This window comes from Otolemur garnettii, unplaced genomic scaffold, assembly GCF_000181295.1.
Source record: "Otolemur garnettii isolate 467f Iridium unplaced genomic scaffold, OtoGar3 scaffold00023, whole genome shotgun sequence".
Lineage (NCBI taxonomy): Eukaryota > Metazoa > Chordata > Mammalia > Primates > Galagidae > Otolemur > Otolemur garnettii.
The window spans coordinates 7,356,939-7,373,397 of record NW_003852418.1 but is presented as its reverse complement, the minus strand read 5'-3'; the positions used below and the strand labels follow the sequence as shown (position 1 = coordinate 7,373,397).

At 49.0% G+C, this 16,459-nt stretch overlaps 1 protein-coding gene across 1 annotated transcript; it reads left to right on the top strand.

The window, feature by feature from the left end:
• The first annotated feature begins 1,476 nt into the window (after positions 1-1,476).
• On the top strand, positions 1,477-6,427 carry KCNS1 (potassium voltage-gated channel modifier subfamily S member 1). Its single transcript, XM_003787629.1, has 3 exons — positions 1,477-1,555; positions 2,038-3,098; positions 5,471-6,427. The coding sequence occupies exons 1-3, from the start codon at positions 1,480-1,482 to the stop codon at positions 5,933-5,935; spliced, it is 1,602 nt and encodes a 533-aa protein (XP_003787677.1). The 5' UTR covers positions 1,477-1,479; the 3' UTR covers positions 5,936-6,427.
• Positions 6,428-16,459: the final 10,032 nt, after the last annotated feature.

The following is a 16,459-nucleotide window of genomic DNA, read 5'->3' as shown; positions in this document are numbered from 1 at the left end:
GTTAGTCCTGCTTGCTCATCTGTAAAATGGGAGTAGAAAGCCCTCTGGCAGGGTTGGTGTGGGGAGTGCCGTGTGTGTAGAGCCCAGGGAAGTGACAGGCAGGTAGCAAGTACTCAAAATAAGTGTGTGGAGAGAATCTTGAATCAAAAGGCCTGGTTTCCATAATTATGTCCTGGATTAGCTGGGGGATTCTGAACAAGTCACTTAATCTGTTTTACTGATATTCAGATTCTTGTCAGGAAATGTTTGGTGAATTAATTATCCCATTTCATAGAGCAGGAAAGTGAACTCCAGACAGATGAAGGGTATTATGTTTCCAGTGGGTGATGGAATTGGGTTAAAAACTTCATCCTCTGATGCCAAATCCAGGCAGAGGTGGGCATGGAGCTGCCTAGCACACATCTCTACTGTGCTGGTTACGTGCCAGGATTGTGCTGCTAACCCACATCTCCTCCTAGCCTCTCATGGGAAGTATAATGTTACCCCGTGTACAGAAGGGGACACTGAAGCTCAGAAATGGCACTGAGCCACTCAAGGTCAGAGGCTAGCAAGTGACAGACTCAGAATCCGAACTCAGGGAAGTACAAGGGATTGATGTTTATTGAGCACCTACTGTGTTCCGGGGGCTTTGCACACATACAATAACACTTCATCCAAAGTGCCATTATCCCCATTCTCCTAGGTAAGAGAGCTAAAGCCTAGAGCAGGAAAAAGTCTGGCCTGAGGTCAGACAAGTGACAGAGCTAAAGACCAGCTTAACACCAAGCCCAGTGAAGGGCATTTGGGCTCCCTTCCGGGTACTGGGCTGACTTTATGCACACTTGATCTTCGGTCCACCCTGGGAAGTAGGCATTACAGAACCCACAGTGCAGATGACATTACCAAGAATCAGGATGTGAGTCACTAGCCCTCAGTTCCAGCAGAGCCAAGAGTCAGCATACAATGGAAAGACCTGAGTCCTTCCTGAGTGTCCACTAAGGCTGAGCACTTCCATAACCTACCTTAATCCTACATGTAGGCGCTTCTGTCTGCATTGTGCATTATGCCGGGAGGTGACACCTGAAAAGTAAATATCTTCCTCAAGGCCCTTAGTGCATCAAGTGGATAAGAAACCAATTTGCCTGATCCGAGAAGACAATGTCACAGCTGTATAATTTAGAAAACCCTTTCTGTGAGCCAGGCCCAATAAATATATTTGGTCATTTAATGTTTTTAACCACATCTAGAGGTGACTATTTTTATCTTCATTTGACAATCTCAAGAGAGGCGATCTGACTTGCTTAAGGTCACACAAGAGAGCCAAGGTTCAAGATCAGGTCTAACTAACTCTACGGACGCTTTATGTAATTCTAAGCCAGTAGATCTCAAACTTAACCTTGAAGCTTATTAAAATAGACTGCTGGACACCACCCCCAGAGTTTGTGGTTCAGTAAATCTATGGCAGGCTTAGAATGTGCATCTTTGACAAATTCCCAGGTAATGCTGATGCTGCTGGTCCGGGGAACACACTTTGAGAACAACTGGTCTAAACTGATTCCCCCAGCAACTATAGATGGTAAGTATTAACGTCCCCATTTCGCAGAGGAGGAATCTAAGGTTCAGAGGGCTGGCTGTCCAAGATCCCACAGTAGACCTCGTGGTGTGCATATCCAAGTACTCAGGGAACAGGAGACACCCTATACAGGCACACCCCCCTCCCCCAGGTGCCAGGTCATCCTACCATTTCATCGCTTTCGTAATCCTTCAAGGTAGACGTCAGTATCTGTTTTCCCCCAGAAGAAAACAGTCAGGGGCATGGGGAGTCAGTGATTCGCAGAAAGTACCTCCCCTCCCTTGGGGGTTGGGGGAAATTCAAACCCAGACCTGACTCCTGAGTCTAGAATGCTCTTGACACCTACTGAGCACTTACTGCATACCAGGTGCTTCACAGCTTCCAACACCACCTGGCTGAGGGGATGGAGCGAGAGATTTTAACACGGTTTTTCTGGACGGGAGGCCTGAGGACCCCTCCTCAGCGCGCCCCTCCGGTGTCCGCAGGCGTGAACACTGCAGCCCTGGGGAATGAGTCTCCGGTGCCCGATTCCGAGGTGCCGAACTCCGGGATCCCCTGGCGGCGAAGCGACGAGGCGCTGAGCGTGAACGTGGGCGGCGTGCGGCGGCGCCTGAGCGCGCGCGCCCTGGCGCGCTTCCCGGGCACGCGGCTGGGCCGACTGCAGGCCGCGGCGTCCGAGGAGCAGGCGCGGCGCCTGTGCGACGACTACGACGCGGCGGCGGGAGAATTCTACTTCGATCGGCACCCGGGCTTCTTCCTGAGCCTGCTGCACTTCTACCGCACCGGCCGCCTGCACGTGCTCGACGAGCTGTGCGTCTTCGCCTTCGGCCAGGAGGCCGACTACTGGGGCCTGGGAGAGAACGCGCTGGCCGCGTGCTGTCGGGCGCGCTACCTGGAGCGGCGCGTGGCGCGGCCGCGAGCCTGGGACGAGGACAGCGACACGCCGAGCAGCGTGGACCCGTGCACCGATGAGATCTCCGACGTGCAGCGCGAGCTGGCGCGCTATGGGGCTGCGCGCTGCGGCCGCCTGCGCCGCCGCCTCTGGCTGACTATGGAGAACCCGGGCTATTCACTGCCCAGCAAGCTCTTTAGCTGCGTCTCCATCGGCGTGGTGCTCGCCTCCATAGCCGCCATGTGCATCCACAGCCTGCCCGAGTACCAGGCCCACGAGGCGGCGGCCGCCGTGGCTACTGTGGTCGCCGGCCGCGGCGCGGAAGGCGTGCGCGATGACCCGGTGCTGCGCCGCCTCGAGTACTTCTGCATCGCCTGGTTCAGCTTCGAGGTGTCGTCGCGCCTCCTGCTGGCGCCCAGCGCGCGCAACTTCTTCTGCCACCCGCTCAACCTCATCGACATTGTGTCTGTTCTGCCTTTCTATCTCACGCTGCTGGCTGGCGTGGCGCTGGGGGGCAACCAGAACGGCACGGGCGGAGAGGAGCTCGGCCACTTTGGCAAGGTTGTGCAGGTGTTTCGCCTCATGCGCATCTTCCGTGTGCTCAAGTTGGCGCGCCATTCGACCGGGCTGCGCTCACTGGGGGCCACTCTCAAGGTAGGACCCTCAGAGGCAGCGTTGGGGTGCGAGGAGGCAGGTGTTTTCATGGGCAGGCTAGCAGGGGAACTTCCAAGCCTGTCACGTCCAGGCGCATCCTGAACTGAGACACAATCCCTTGCTCGCGGCCCAGGGCTGGCTGCCAGGTGCAGCTTCCCATCTGGTCTGACCTTCCCAGCAGCCTTGTAAGGAAGAGCTCACTGTCATCTCTATTTCCTAGGGAGAAAACCGAAGCATGGCTTTGCTTGTCTTTATTTTCCAAATCAACAAAAAGACAAAGGTCACTTTTGATACATCTGTCAAACATCAAATGGAGGATCTGTCAAAGGACAGATGGATTCTCTGCCAGAGCGTTTCTTCTGGCATTGTCAGGGGCACAGACAGTCATAGGTCACCCTTAACAGGCAAAGTCTAAAAATAGCCCTGGTGCTAACACTGAGCACTAAATCAGTGCCCGTTTCACATCCATTATCAATTTAGCCCTTAAGACAGCTTCCTCAGGAAGATGCTATTATTTTATTCTCTTACCGTAGGTAAGGCAGCTGAGGTTGGAGGGTTGGCTTTTAAAAGCCTGGTTGCAGTTTATTGAGCACCATCCTTGTGCCAGGCACTGCACTGGGGGTGAACCAGTGCCCTGGCAAGCTTACACTTGGGGCGGGGGAGAATTAATGTGGTTTGGGGAGGGAGGCAAGTGAACAGCTTGTGCCAAGACCTTGAAAGAGAGCAGGGTGAATGGCTGGGAGGGGGCTGTGGAGGGAAGGGGGTTACCCAGAGGTGAGATTGAAGAAGTGGAGCAGGGTACTGAAGAGCCCTGAACTCTTGGCCCACAATTTTGGAATTTATTCCAAGGGCATAGGGAGCTAGCAGGGGCAAGTTTCATTGTGGATGTGGAAACTGAGGCTCCAAGAGGCGACAAGACTAGATGGAGTTTCCTTAGTAAGTAAATGGTGGAGCCTAGAGAAGGACCCAGCTGTGCCTGGTTCCAGGGCCTCATGCTCGCTCTCCTAACACTCGAGGCAGCCCTGCGGAGGGTCCTCAGAAGATGCTAAAAGATGCTGGCCACCCACAGCTTGGTAAAGCCTCTTGCATGCCTTCGCGGCAGGGCTACCAGGAGACTGGGTGCTGGCAGGTGACCTGAGCAGAATCCTAGGCCCTGGGCAGGTAATTCATCAGCTAGACCTCCTGATTCCTCCAGATTCCACCTCTACAGAAAATATTCCTCTGCCCCAGAGCTCTGCCCTGCCTCCACCATGCAGTGCTGGAGGCTACTAGCTTTCTCTGCAGGGAAGGAGAAGAAGATTCGTGCACACTGCCAGGGTCTACGACACAGGTGTGAGATACTCCAGAGGAGAGCCTTGCTGCTCAAAGTGAGGCCTCTGACCACCAGCACCTTCCTCATCATCCAGAAGTTGGCTAGAAGTGCAGACTTTCTGGCCCCACCCCAGATCTACTTGGCTTGGTTCTGCCTGATAAACAAGATCTGTATGTGATTCCTCCACATACTGCAGCCTGAGAGGCCCTGCTCCAGATTAGGGGCACTCAGTGGCACCCTGTTGACATTTGGGACCAGATAATTCTTTGATGTAAGGAGCTGTCCTGCACATTGTGGGATGTTTAGCAGCCTGTACCCTGGCCTCTATGCACTAGATGACAGTAGCACACCTACCTCAGTTGTGACAACCAAAAACGTTTCTACACATTGCCAAATCTCTCCTGTTCCTTCTCACCTTTTGGAGAATCACTGCCTTAGTGTGAGGCCTCAGGGACAGAGCAACCACGCACAACCTTAGCAAAGTGTATCTTCTGGGGTGTCTTGGAAACTTACATCCTTTCACCTTCCAGTAGGGGCAAAAAATATTTTTATACTTGTCAAACCAATCAAAAGTTCATTGAAACCAACTCTGCATTATGGGATATAAACTATGGTTTTCTTGGTCCTGCAAGAGTAAAATCACAAGCTTCCCAGTCACCAGAAACCCTAAGTTACGGTGGCCTAGTCTGTACCTTGGACAACAGAAATTAAGGTTGTTGGGTGGCGCCTGTGGCTCAAAGGAGTAGAGCACCAGCCCCATATGCTGGAGGTGGTGAGTTCAAACCCAGCCTCGGCCAAAAACTGCGGGGGGGGGGGGGGGCGGCGGGGGAAGAAGACAGAAATTGAAATTAAGGTTGTGTTCAATCCCAAGGAGTTTTGATTCCTATTTTAGTTGGAAGATCTTAGTTTGGAATCAGGGATCCTGGGTCTGGAAACCAGCTCTGCCTTGCTTGGTGACTTTGGACCTGTCCTTTATACTCTGTTTCAGTTTCCCCATGTGTTTAATACCAGTTCTGTAAACACATCCAGTTCTGATTGGACTTCCTACATTCTCTTTCAGCACAGCTACCGTGAGGTGGGCATCTTACTGCTGTACCTGGCCGTCGGCGTGTCAGTGTTCTCCGGTGTGGCCTACACAGCTGAGAAGGAGGAGGATGAAGGCTTTGCCACTATCCCAGCCTGCTGGTGGTGGGGCACAGTGAGCATGACCACCGTGGGCTACGGGGATGTGGTGCCGGTGACGCTGGCTGGCAAGCTGGCAGCCTCAGGCTGCATCCTAGGGGGCATCCTGGTGGTGGCACTCCCCATCACCATCATCTTCAACAAGTTCTCCCATTTCTACCAGCGCCAGAAGGCTTTGGAGGCAGCTGTGCGCAACAGCGGCCACCGAGAGTTTGAGGATTTGTTGAGCAGTATTGATGGGGTGTCAGAGGCGTCTCTGGGGACATCCCGAGAGACCTCTCAGGAAGGAAGGTCTGCAGACCTGGAGGCCCCCAGTCAGTCTCCAAAGCCTCAGGTTTATTAAAACCAGGAATCCACGACCCTCTTCCCATACCCCTACTGTCAGCTGGAACAGAGCAGAGATTCCTCCCCTGCCTGAGTTCTTCATGGTAGTGAGCCTCTCGGGACCACTCGTGCTGGCCTGAGAAATCAGACTCAGAGGCTGCGTACCTTCCTCCAAAGGCAGGAGATAGTGCTACCCAAGATTCTGAGAGCAACTTTGTCAACCAGCCTGGGAGCCGTCCATGAAGCAGGCATGATTCAGAAGGAGAAAGTCGCGAGGATGCCAGTGATTTCTGAGCACCTCCTAAATATTAGCCAGATGGTGTTTGGCCCTGCCTTGTGGGATGAGAATTATCCCCATTTCACAGAGGAGGAAACTAAGGCTCAGAAGGGCCAAGACTCACTCAAATTCAGTCAACTAGAAGTGGCAGAGTCAAGTCTGGAATCCAGGCTTATGGGTCTTTGGGGACCAATGCTCCATCAACTGTCTTTCTTCTTACCTCACAAAGCCTGCATGAGGCTTTAGAGGGCTTGTGGATTCCCAGAGTTTATCCTTAGGGTGAGTATCCCCCTTCAAGGCAAGGGAAAGCACCAGATAGGAGATTGGGATGAAGGAGCCTTGGATCTCAGCTGTGGTTCTTTTTTAGGAGCTTCTGATAGGAGTCAGCTCTGAAAGATGAGTCTTCATGGGGGAGGAGAAGAGAACTGCCTCTTTAGCTGATGTTTTATTTGCTAAGCAATACTCTCCTGCACCTTCTTCCCAGGGCTGACTTGAATTAAAGAAACTCTGAAAGGGTCCTGGTTTGAGGCCTGAGGTCTGGACCCAAATGTACCAGGACCTGCCATGTGAAGTGGGCCAGTCATTGCCCCCATCTCCAGATTCCAGCCCATCTGTCAAATGGTGACAGTCTCTAACTCAGAGGGAGATGAAAACCAAGTGGAGGAGAGGGGCACTGAATTCAAGCCAGCCCAGCTCTGAAGTGTTGGTGGGAGGGGGCTGCCATGCTAGGCACCTGCCTCCCAGACCCCTCTGGTCTGACTTTGGCAGTTCCCTCCTGCCCATCAGCCAGACCGCCAGCCCTGCCTTGAGTGACCATCCAGGCCAATGCTTAAGACTTCTGGCCAGCTCCAGCCCCCTCGCCCTTGCTGTGGGCACAGCTCTGATACTCCCCTGCCAAATCCTGTCTCCACATACTGAGGTTTGGGGAGGGGTGCCCTTAGCCCTTTTCATACACTGTGGCCAGAGCACCCATCACTGTATTGCCATTACCTGACTGTGGCTTTCTCTGTCCCATCACACTGAGTCTCAAGGTGTCTGAATCCCAGGCTTGGTGCAGAGTAGGCATTTAGTAAATGTTGAATAGATTGATCAAATTTTTTTTTTTTTTTTGCAGTCTTTTGTCCAGAGCTGGGTTTGTACCCGCCACCTCTGGTATATGGGGCTGGCGCCCTACTCCTTGAGCCACAGGTGCTGCCCCAGATTGATCAATTTGTGTAGCTACCTCCAGGGGGCTGAGCACTGAGGACAAAGAGGAAATAGCAGAGAGAGACCTAGTCCTCAAAAGGGCGCAAACAAGACTGAAAAGAGGACCACGTGGCTCTGCCTCTCCGTCCCTGCTTAGTTCTTGAAGTTTTTACAATGATTTCCTTGTAGGGTCTTCACTTACTCATTCAACAAATATCTACAGGAGGGACCTTCAGCTAGGGTTTCACATGTGGCCCGCAGACATGTTTTGTTCAGCCGAAGAGTATTTTTAGTATATTTTTGAAATTTGAATTCTTTGGGTGAGGCAGGCCCCCTCTAGTACCCCATAGCATCTCCCCTGCCCACTGCCCCCACACACAGGGACGCTCACGCTGCTGTGTTACACACAGCTACTCCTCAGATTTACTTTACCCACCTGGCCTCTGATTTACTGACTGCTTACGGGGCTCAAGAGGTACAGTGGTGGACAAAATATATATCCCTGCACTTGTGAAGCTTACAGACTATTGTGTTTCCCCGAAAATAAGACACTGTCTTATATTTATTTTTTCTCAAGAAGACACACTAGGGCTCATTTTCAGGGGATGCCTTATTTTTATTAAGTATAATACAACAATCTACATTTATTCAGATATAGTTAATCATATTCTGGAATGTGACAGGGGGAGTCGACCTTGTTGGTGGGGCTGGCGCTAGTGATGCGTGAACTCCTTTCCCCTAGCCATTCGCACATGTGCAATAGGATGCCTGTGACCCAGATTACCAGACAGGCACCCGCGCAAGTGCAAATGGCTTGGAGAAAGGAGCTATGGCAGATAAAAGGTATTCCAGTCTTCCTTACTGCTCCGCAAAGAAATGCAGGGCGTGGCTATGCAGATACGCTGTATAGCCACGCCCATCACTAGGTCTTATTATCAGGGTAGGGCTTATATTTAACAAATGTATAGAAATCCTGCTAGGGCTTATTTTGGGGGAAACACAGTAGAAGGGGAGACAGACTCTAATGCAATAAGCACATAAATATATAATAGTGCACTCTGCTGAATACAGGGAACTATAATATGTATAGTGTAGTAGGGACCACTGCCCAAGGAGGTGAGAGAAGGCTTTCTTGATTAAGTAACAATCTAACCTGCCATCATAAGATAAGTAGTTAATCAGGCGAAGGGAAAGTGCATGTCTGAAGGGCTTATGTCCTATACAAGGCCTGGGGTCCCCACTTCACTCATGGATTCTGGGTCTCTGGATTGGAGCAGAGGCTGAAGCTCCACCAAAGGGGTTCTGGTGAATTCACACATCAGCCCTCCCACACACTCACCTTTTAGCATCCAGGCCCAGATGAGAAGATGTGCATACACCACTCTTACGGTCTTGCCAGACACACCCAGAAGCCAGATGGCTTCCAGGCTCTGTGCTCCAACAAACAATTCCATGAAGCTGGATGGAGAAAGCTCAGGAGAGAATCACCTGGCCTGAATGCACCATAAGGTTGTGTGTGGTCTTGGCAGAAAAGCAACAACTCACTCCTAACTCCTGTGTGTCACTGAAATCCGTTATGCAAATAAAGAGTGTAGCCCAGGGACCTGTTTCTGCTTGTGTGGAGCTGGCTTCCTGGTGTGCTTTTTGAGTGATGGGGGAGGGTGGGCAGCATGTGGAATGACCTGGACTCCACATTCTGTGCTTCCATTCTTAGGTTTGGCATAGGCTTTGTGATTGCACCAGCCAGAAGAGGTTGCAAATGATGGGAATCCAGGTGGAGGGTAACTCCTTACAGTACCAGGTGTCCTCAAACTATGGTATGCAGGCCATAGGCGGCCCGCTGAGGACATTTATCAGGTCCTCTGGGTGTTTTTGCCACCACTGCCTGTCCTGCTTAGCAGCTGACTTGTCCCAGGGCCCACAGTCTGGCCCTCCAACGATCTGAGGGATAGTGAACTGGCCCCCTGTTTAAAAAAGTTTGAGGACCCCTGCAAACCATTAAAGTGATGAATAACTGTTACAAGTAAGAGTTCCTTGGTTGCAAGCAAAAGATGAATGTATTCGTTTCCAGTGGCTGCTGTAACAAATTATCACAAACGTAATGGCTCACCAGGGGTGGGGGGACTGCAGCCTGAAGGCCACATGTGGCCCCTTGACTGAATCCAAACTTCACAGAACAAAATCCTTGTAAAAGTTGACTTTAGTCAAAACGCCGCACTCAAGGAATAGGTTCTTGAATAGCAGAAATGCGTGCTCCTAAAGTCCTAAAGACTACAAATGAGAATCAGGGTGTGGGCAGGGCCATGCTCCCTCTGCAGGCCTTATGGGAGAATCCCCTCCTTGCCTCTTCCTGTGTCTGGCAGCTGCTATATTCCTTGGCCTTCCTTGGTGTGTGGCTGCCTCTGCCCTTCTGGCATCACCTCACCTTCTCTGTGTGTGTCAAATCCTCCAGTGCCTCTGTCTCATAAGGACATTTGTGAGGACACTGAGGGCCCACTGGGATAATCCGAGATGATCTCACCTCAAAACCCTTAATTTAATCACATATGCAGAAAAGACTCTTTTTCTAAATAAGGTGGCATTTACAAGTCCCAGAGATTAAGTTATGAACACGTTTGGGTCACTATTCAGCCCACTACAGAATGGTGTCTGTGAAATTCACCCAATCAAAGGAAGAGCCGACCGGCAAGGCCATGGGAAATACAGGAATGAGGGAGCTCTAGGGACCTTGGTGGAGGGCTCACAAGCAGTCTGTTCTGGACACTGATCCCCCTCCAGTCACCTTCCTTCCCTGCATTATTCTGCTCCCAGTTCCAGTCCCATGAGAGGGGTGGACTTAGCCAGGGTCATATGCCTCCCCCATGGGGATGGAGAACAGGGTACTGGATTCATGTTGGAGAAAAAGTAGTCACCCAAAGAAAAGACCATGTGTTGTCACCAAAATAAAGGGGAGAGGTATTAACAGACAAAAATAGGTGTTCACTACCTTCCAGCACTGGGATGCCCAGCATATCACGCACTCCCCTCTTCTTCTAACACACTTTTATGCAAGTTTTTGGCACAAGAAAACTTATATATAACCAAAAGCACACTAATCTGTCCCCAAAGAGAAGACACCCCATGAGTCAGATCCTGTTCATGAATCCAGCTCTTTGTTCACTCCTCCGCTGGTACCACCAATCCTATCCCGATATCCTGTAACCAAAGCAATAGATGGTAAATGTAACTGCCACCAACCACCCCTCTATAGTGTGATACTAGAGGAAAGGAAAAGAAAGACCCAGCAAAGGGGGAAACAGACCATTGCTACATCCTTCTTCTTGTCACGATCATGAAGCTGCAGCCGCCACCTGTACCATTCCTTGTCTGTGACCCTCATCCTGGTGCCCCCTGCCTTTGGCCAGCACTTCAACTGGTTGGCATTCTTATAAGTTGCAGAGGTGTGGGAGGCCAAGTGTTTTGTCTTTATTCTTAGACAACTGGAGCCATCGGTTGTCCTGCTGCCATATAGAGACGCCCGAGGGAATTCATGAAGTTACCTGCACCCCTCCCTGCCTTCCATGAGTGGCAGAAACTGCGTTTCCACTTGACACCCTAGTCAATATTGTAACTCTCTTTACATAGCGTACGGGCCTTTACTCCATGGGTCAGGGAGCCAATGTAGGAATCTTTCCCAACTATCTACTCAGAAACTAGACATATAGGATAACTTTGGAATCTCCACTAGGCTTCCAAGGAGGGGACAAAAGTCAAAAGGCTATTTTTTCAGAGGAGGTAGGTCTACAGGGGTGCTCTCAAACCCAAGAAATTGGTATCGGCTCAAAGTCCTCAGCCAGGGTTCCTGGATGAAAGCCTTCATTCAGGGTTCCTGGAAAGGTTTGGGTGTTTTTCTTTCTCCAGCATCCAGTTACCCAGTAAATGCCACAAGTCCTTTTGGAGAAAAACAGAGAAATATTTACATTACACTCATAGTAGCATAGCAGGCTGAGTAGCACATCCTTCCATCAAAGGAACTTAGAGCCATATACTGACTCCAGCCTGGTGTTGGGTGATGATCTGTAACAGTGGCTCAGTCGGGACTTTCTTTTGCCAGAGCGAGCAAGTGTTTTTTGGATTTCATTTTTGTTTCTTAGATTTTGTTGGTTATACAAATCAAGTAAAGCTTTAGTGGGCTGCCTTTGATGTAACTTTTTAGAGTGCTGCTTTTTTGCCTCATCCAGAGCCTGCTGAATATTATAATGATCATTTTCACTTAATTTCTCCGAATTAAATGCTAACACTTGGCCTCCCCTGCCTCTGCATTCTTCTTCCCCTCTGAGATCAGGGAACCCATTTCAAATTGCAGCCTCTGCACCCAACAGCACTCCTGCTCTAGACATTCCTCAAAGCAAGGGTAAAGAGTGAAGGCCATCGTTAGAGGAATCAGTGGGAAGGAGGCACAAAAGATCCAATCCAGCATCCTGCCTTCAGAAATCATTGAATCCCTTCCTCTCCATGATGCTGAGGGACTCGGGGCCTTGAAGTTCCATTTCACGTGGGCCAGATTTGGTCCAGGTTTGCAATAGCCAACTCAGCAAACTGTTAGTGCCCAGCCAGCTCCTGGAGCTAACATAGAGGATGCTAAGTCCCTGGTTAAGTGACTTTATACCACGAAGATCAGCCTGGTCCAAAATTACACATCCCCTTCCTTGATCAGGCGCCACAAAAATCCATTCCCACAAATATTCCCCAAGTTTTGGATGGTGTCAATTAACACATTTCTGCAATTCTGAGCAGGTCCAAGATTCTTTCCTACTCAGAGTCTACTCTTCACCCTCTAGGCAAGACTGATCACTGCCCTCCAGCTAAGCAGCCTGAGATGTGGGGCGAGCAGGAGGTTTCAAGCTTTCTCCTGTAAGGACGGGCAGGAGCTGTTTGCACCCAATGTTTTAGAGAGCTTTCACTTCCTCCAGCATCCTCTCCTATGACCATTCCACTTGCAGACTGTGAATTCAGCAATCTGTATAATTTGGAGAACTCAGCCCTACTGCAAGTCATAAGAGATTCATTCGCCAGGGTCTGAGAAATGCTGTACATTTCACTCTAAGCCCAGAAAGGAGAGGTGGAGATTGATATTTGGGCTTGTTTTGTTGACTCTGCCTTCACATTATTCCATGCAGTTAAAACATTGTATCACACAGCCTGGGCATTTCTCCCTTCCTTAAAATCAAACTGTGACAGATGCCACCCTTCCCTGAGAGCCTCGTCCTCACTGGCCAAGTGGTATCACATAATACAAGAAATAGCTTTTGACTTGGCACACCATCGCCTGCTGACTTCCTAAACTACAGCAACCTTACTGCGTTTTGCACAGCTGAATTTTGAATACTCCACATTTCCTGAAGGGAACATTGCCCACTGTAGCAGCCCATATAGCCTATGGCTAGGAGGAGTGAGAGTTATAGGAAATACCTGTAATGGAAAACCTTGGTGAAAAGGGCATGGAGAGAGATTTAGTTCTAATTAGCATGAGAGAGTTCACAAGATGAGAGCACTGGTGAATTGGTAGTCTCTACACCTGTGGTGTTGAGAAGCACGAGCTCAGCCTTATATTAGGCTGGAGGAGAAGGCAGCTAAGAGGCATGCGCATTCTATCACGGATCCACTTACTCTCCTGCCTGCAGAACGCCAGCATGGCGTCTCGCTGCTGAAGATTACCAAGCTCTGCTAAAGACTAAGCTCTATCTGTCCTAAGAAAACTGCTTTACTCTCTCTAAGATTCTCTCTCTCTCTCTCTCTCCCCAGCTAACAATAGATAGCCCTCAAGCGCCTAAGAGAAACTGTTCCTGAGCAAGGTAGCTTAGTGGTCCGTGTCCAGAACCTACCTAAGCTGGGCCCGTAGACCTGGCCAGTCCCGGGCCCTGACAAGTGGTGTCAGAAGCGGGCTAGTGAACGCCACTGACAAATGGTGCTGTGAGCAGGATTCAGTGAATGCCGACTGAGAGGGAAATAAGCTTTAGCAAAATAAGAAAAAGAAGAGAAATATACTTACAGGGAAAAGAAATATCTAAGAACGACAGCCAACAGCAGGCCTTTCTCATTTGCTTTTTTCCTCTTCTTTCCTACATTTTCTCTTTCTAAATTCTAACTACTACTATGGGGGTAAAAGCCTTTAGCCTCTTCTGTGAAGCGGTTGGAGGGAAAAAAAGCAGAAAAAAGCCTGTAAACAAGAGGGAAAGAGAAAAGATAGAACTAGGAGATAAGAACCTTTAGCAAACAAGCCTTTAGCCTCAGGGGTGAGAAAAGCCTTTGGTAAAACAGCAAAGAGAAAGTTTGGGAATAGGTTGCAAGTGTTTATTGAGTTAGGGAAGAGAACTTCTAACTGCCTTCCCCTAATATCTTCGCCCAATGCCAGCAGGAAGTAGCTTTCGAGAGACCGTCGCCCCGATTCCCTTTTTGGCAGTTGAGTTCTGTTTAAAAAGAAAAGAATTGAGGTAGATTGAGGCTGGTAAAGAAATAGAGGAAGTAAAGTTTGTAGAACTAAGACTCCAGAGTAAAAAGAAACAGCTAAAGAGCTCCTATCTCTTTTTTTTTTTTTTTTTTTGAGACAGAGCCTCAAGCTGTCCCCCTGGGCAGAGTGCCGTAGCATTACAGCTCACAGCAACCTCCAACTCCTGGGCTCAAGCGAGTCTCCTGCCTCCGCCTCCCAAGTAGCTGGGACCACAGGCGCCCGCCACAACGCCCGGCTATTTTTTTGGTTGCAGCCGTCGTTGTTTGGCGAGTCCGGGCTGGGGATTCGAACCCACCACCTTAGGTGTACGTGGCTGGCGCCTTAGCCGGTTGAGCTATAGGCGCCGAGCCAAGCTCCTATCTCTTTAAAGCAGCCAAAGGTTCTAAGAATTGAAAAGGAAAGATTGTAAAAAGTAGAAGGCCGAAAAATGAAAAAAAAGCCAGTAGAGAAAAATCATAGCAAATGAGATACAGCAGTTGAAATACAGTTGAGCGATCAGATGAATCTTATAGTAGAAGCAGGTGAATGCTATATTGACAGGACAACTCAAATTGGGCAGCTGGAAGATCAGAGGGTAAATCCCCCGGTTAACATCAAATGCCATAAATGTGGGAAGCTAGGCCATAAGAGAAAAGAGTTTAAAAAAGAAAAGAACGTTGAATGTTAAAGAAAAGTAACAAAGAGCGTGTAAACCTCCAGGTGTATGTACCAAGTGTAAAGGCTTTCACTGGGCAAACGAATGCCGTTATCAATTTGATAGAAGATGGAACACCTTTATTGTAGGGAAATTATCAGTTGGGCCAGAATCAGGACCCACTGGTAAATGAAAGAAAAAATAGTTTAATATTTTCATTTCAAACCATTCTCAGAAAAAACAGTATAGTTCAATTCTATGCTATGGGAGCACTCTGCCAGCTTGGTTAGACCTGTGGTGCCTCAGTGTAAAAGTGGGGAAATTAAACGAGACCAATGGATGACAATAGAGAATAATTAGATTAAACGTTTGTGGAATATTAGGTTACCCTGTGTGGTGAAGGGGTAACCGACCTCTCATCAGTGTCTGTGCACTATAACTGGGTCCAGCTAAGGAGACTGGACACAGCCCAAAGGGGAAGTGTCATTAGAAAGCAAGTGAAGCCTTTGGAAGATTATGAGAGGTGAGACCAAAGGGAGGGAAGAGTAAGAGTTAAACCACCATTGTTAGGGAACTCCATTTGAAAAAGGAGTCTGGAGTCAATTAGCAAAAATTTCGCTGGAAAAGCAGCTGGAAAACGGGAAAAACTCTGCTATCGAGGAATTGTGAAGGGTGGTACTTTTTGGACCACGAGTAACAGTTCCACAAGAGGAACTGCCAAGTGTGGAACCATTAATCCACGAGTTAAGTCTTTTGCCATCTGTGAAGGTACCAAGATTAGCAAAAGCTTTGGAATAGCGAGAGAAAAATCCTTGCTTGCAAAGATTGCAAGGAAAGCGTTATCTTTTGTTCGTCCGTTAAGTAAACATCAAAGGAAAGTTCCTATCGTTAAAGAAATGGTAAATTCTCTCAGGAAAGATTTCGCAGTTTTCTCCATTTAAAAAGACCTTTAAGGGAATTAACATCACAATCATTTTCCTCTAAGCACCGGCTAATGGCTTACATCTGTATTGGGCTGCCTCATTTAAAGAGGAATTCTGAACTGACAATTACCGTATTTTGCCTAGAAAGAAAAGGGCTAGATAACAGGAAGAACTGCCCTTACGTTAAAAGTTACTTTGTTTGTATATAAAAAGGGGGAAATGTAGCAGCCCGTATAGCCTATGGCTAGGAGGAGTGTGAGTTATAGGAAACACCTGTAATGGAACACCTTGGTGAACTGGGCATGAAGAGATTTGGTTCTAACAAGCATTGAGAGGTCACAGATGAGAGCATTGGTGAATTGGCAGTCTCTACACCTGTGGTGTTGAGAAGCACGAGCTCAGCCTTATATTAGGCTGGAGGAGAAGGCAGTCAAAAAGCATGAGCATTCTATCACGGATCTACTTACTCTGACTCTGTCTCCTGTCCTGCCTGCAGAACGCCAGCAGGGCATCTCTCTGCTGAAGATTACCAAGCTCTGCTAAAGACTAAACTCTATCTGTTCTAAGAAGACTGCTTTACTCTAAGATACTGTCTGTCTGTCTCTCGCTCTCTCCAGCTAAAGTAGATAGCCCTCAAGCACCTAGGAGAAACTGTTCCTGAGCAAGGTAGCTTAGTGGTCCGCGTCCAGAACCTACCTAAGCTGGGCCCATAGACCTGGCCAGTCCCGGGCCCTGACAAGTGGTGTCAGAAGCAGATCCTGACAGCCTACAGCTCTAGTTCCAATTTCATTATCAGTTAAGAATCTTGAGTTACAAGCAACAGAATCCAACTCTGAAAAATTCAAGCAAAAATGACTCTGTTGTATAGATACTGGCTGGATAGGATCAAAGTAAAATTAAACGACCAGACTTCGTGAGAAAACGATGGCAACACAAGGAGTTGAGGTAGTTACAATTCATGAATCACCTCTTTAGGGCATTGTGGCTCAGTGACAACTGCCTCTGTTTTATAAATCATTCTGCTTAAGCTAAAA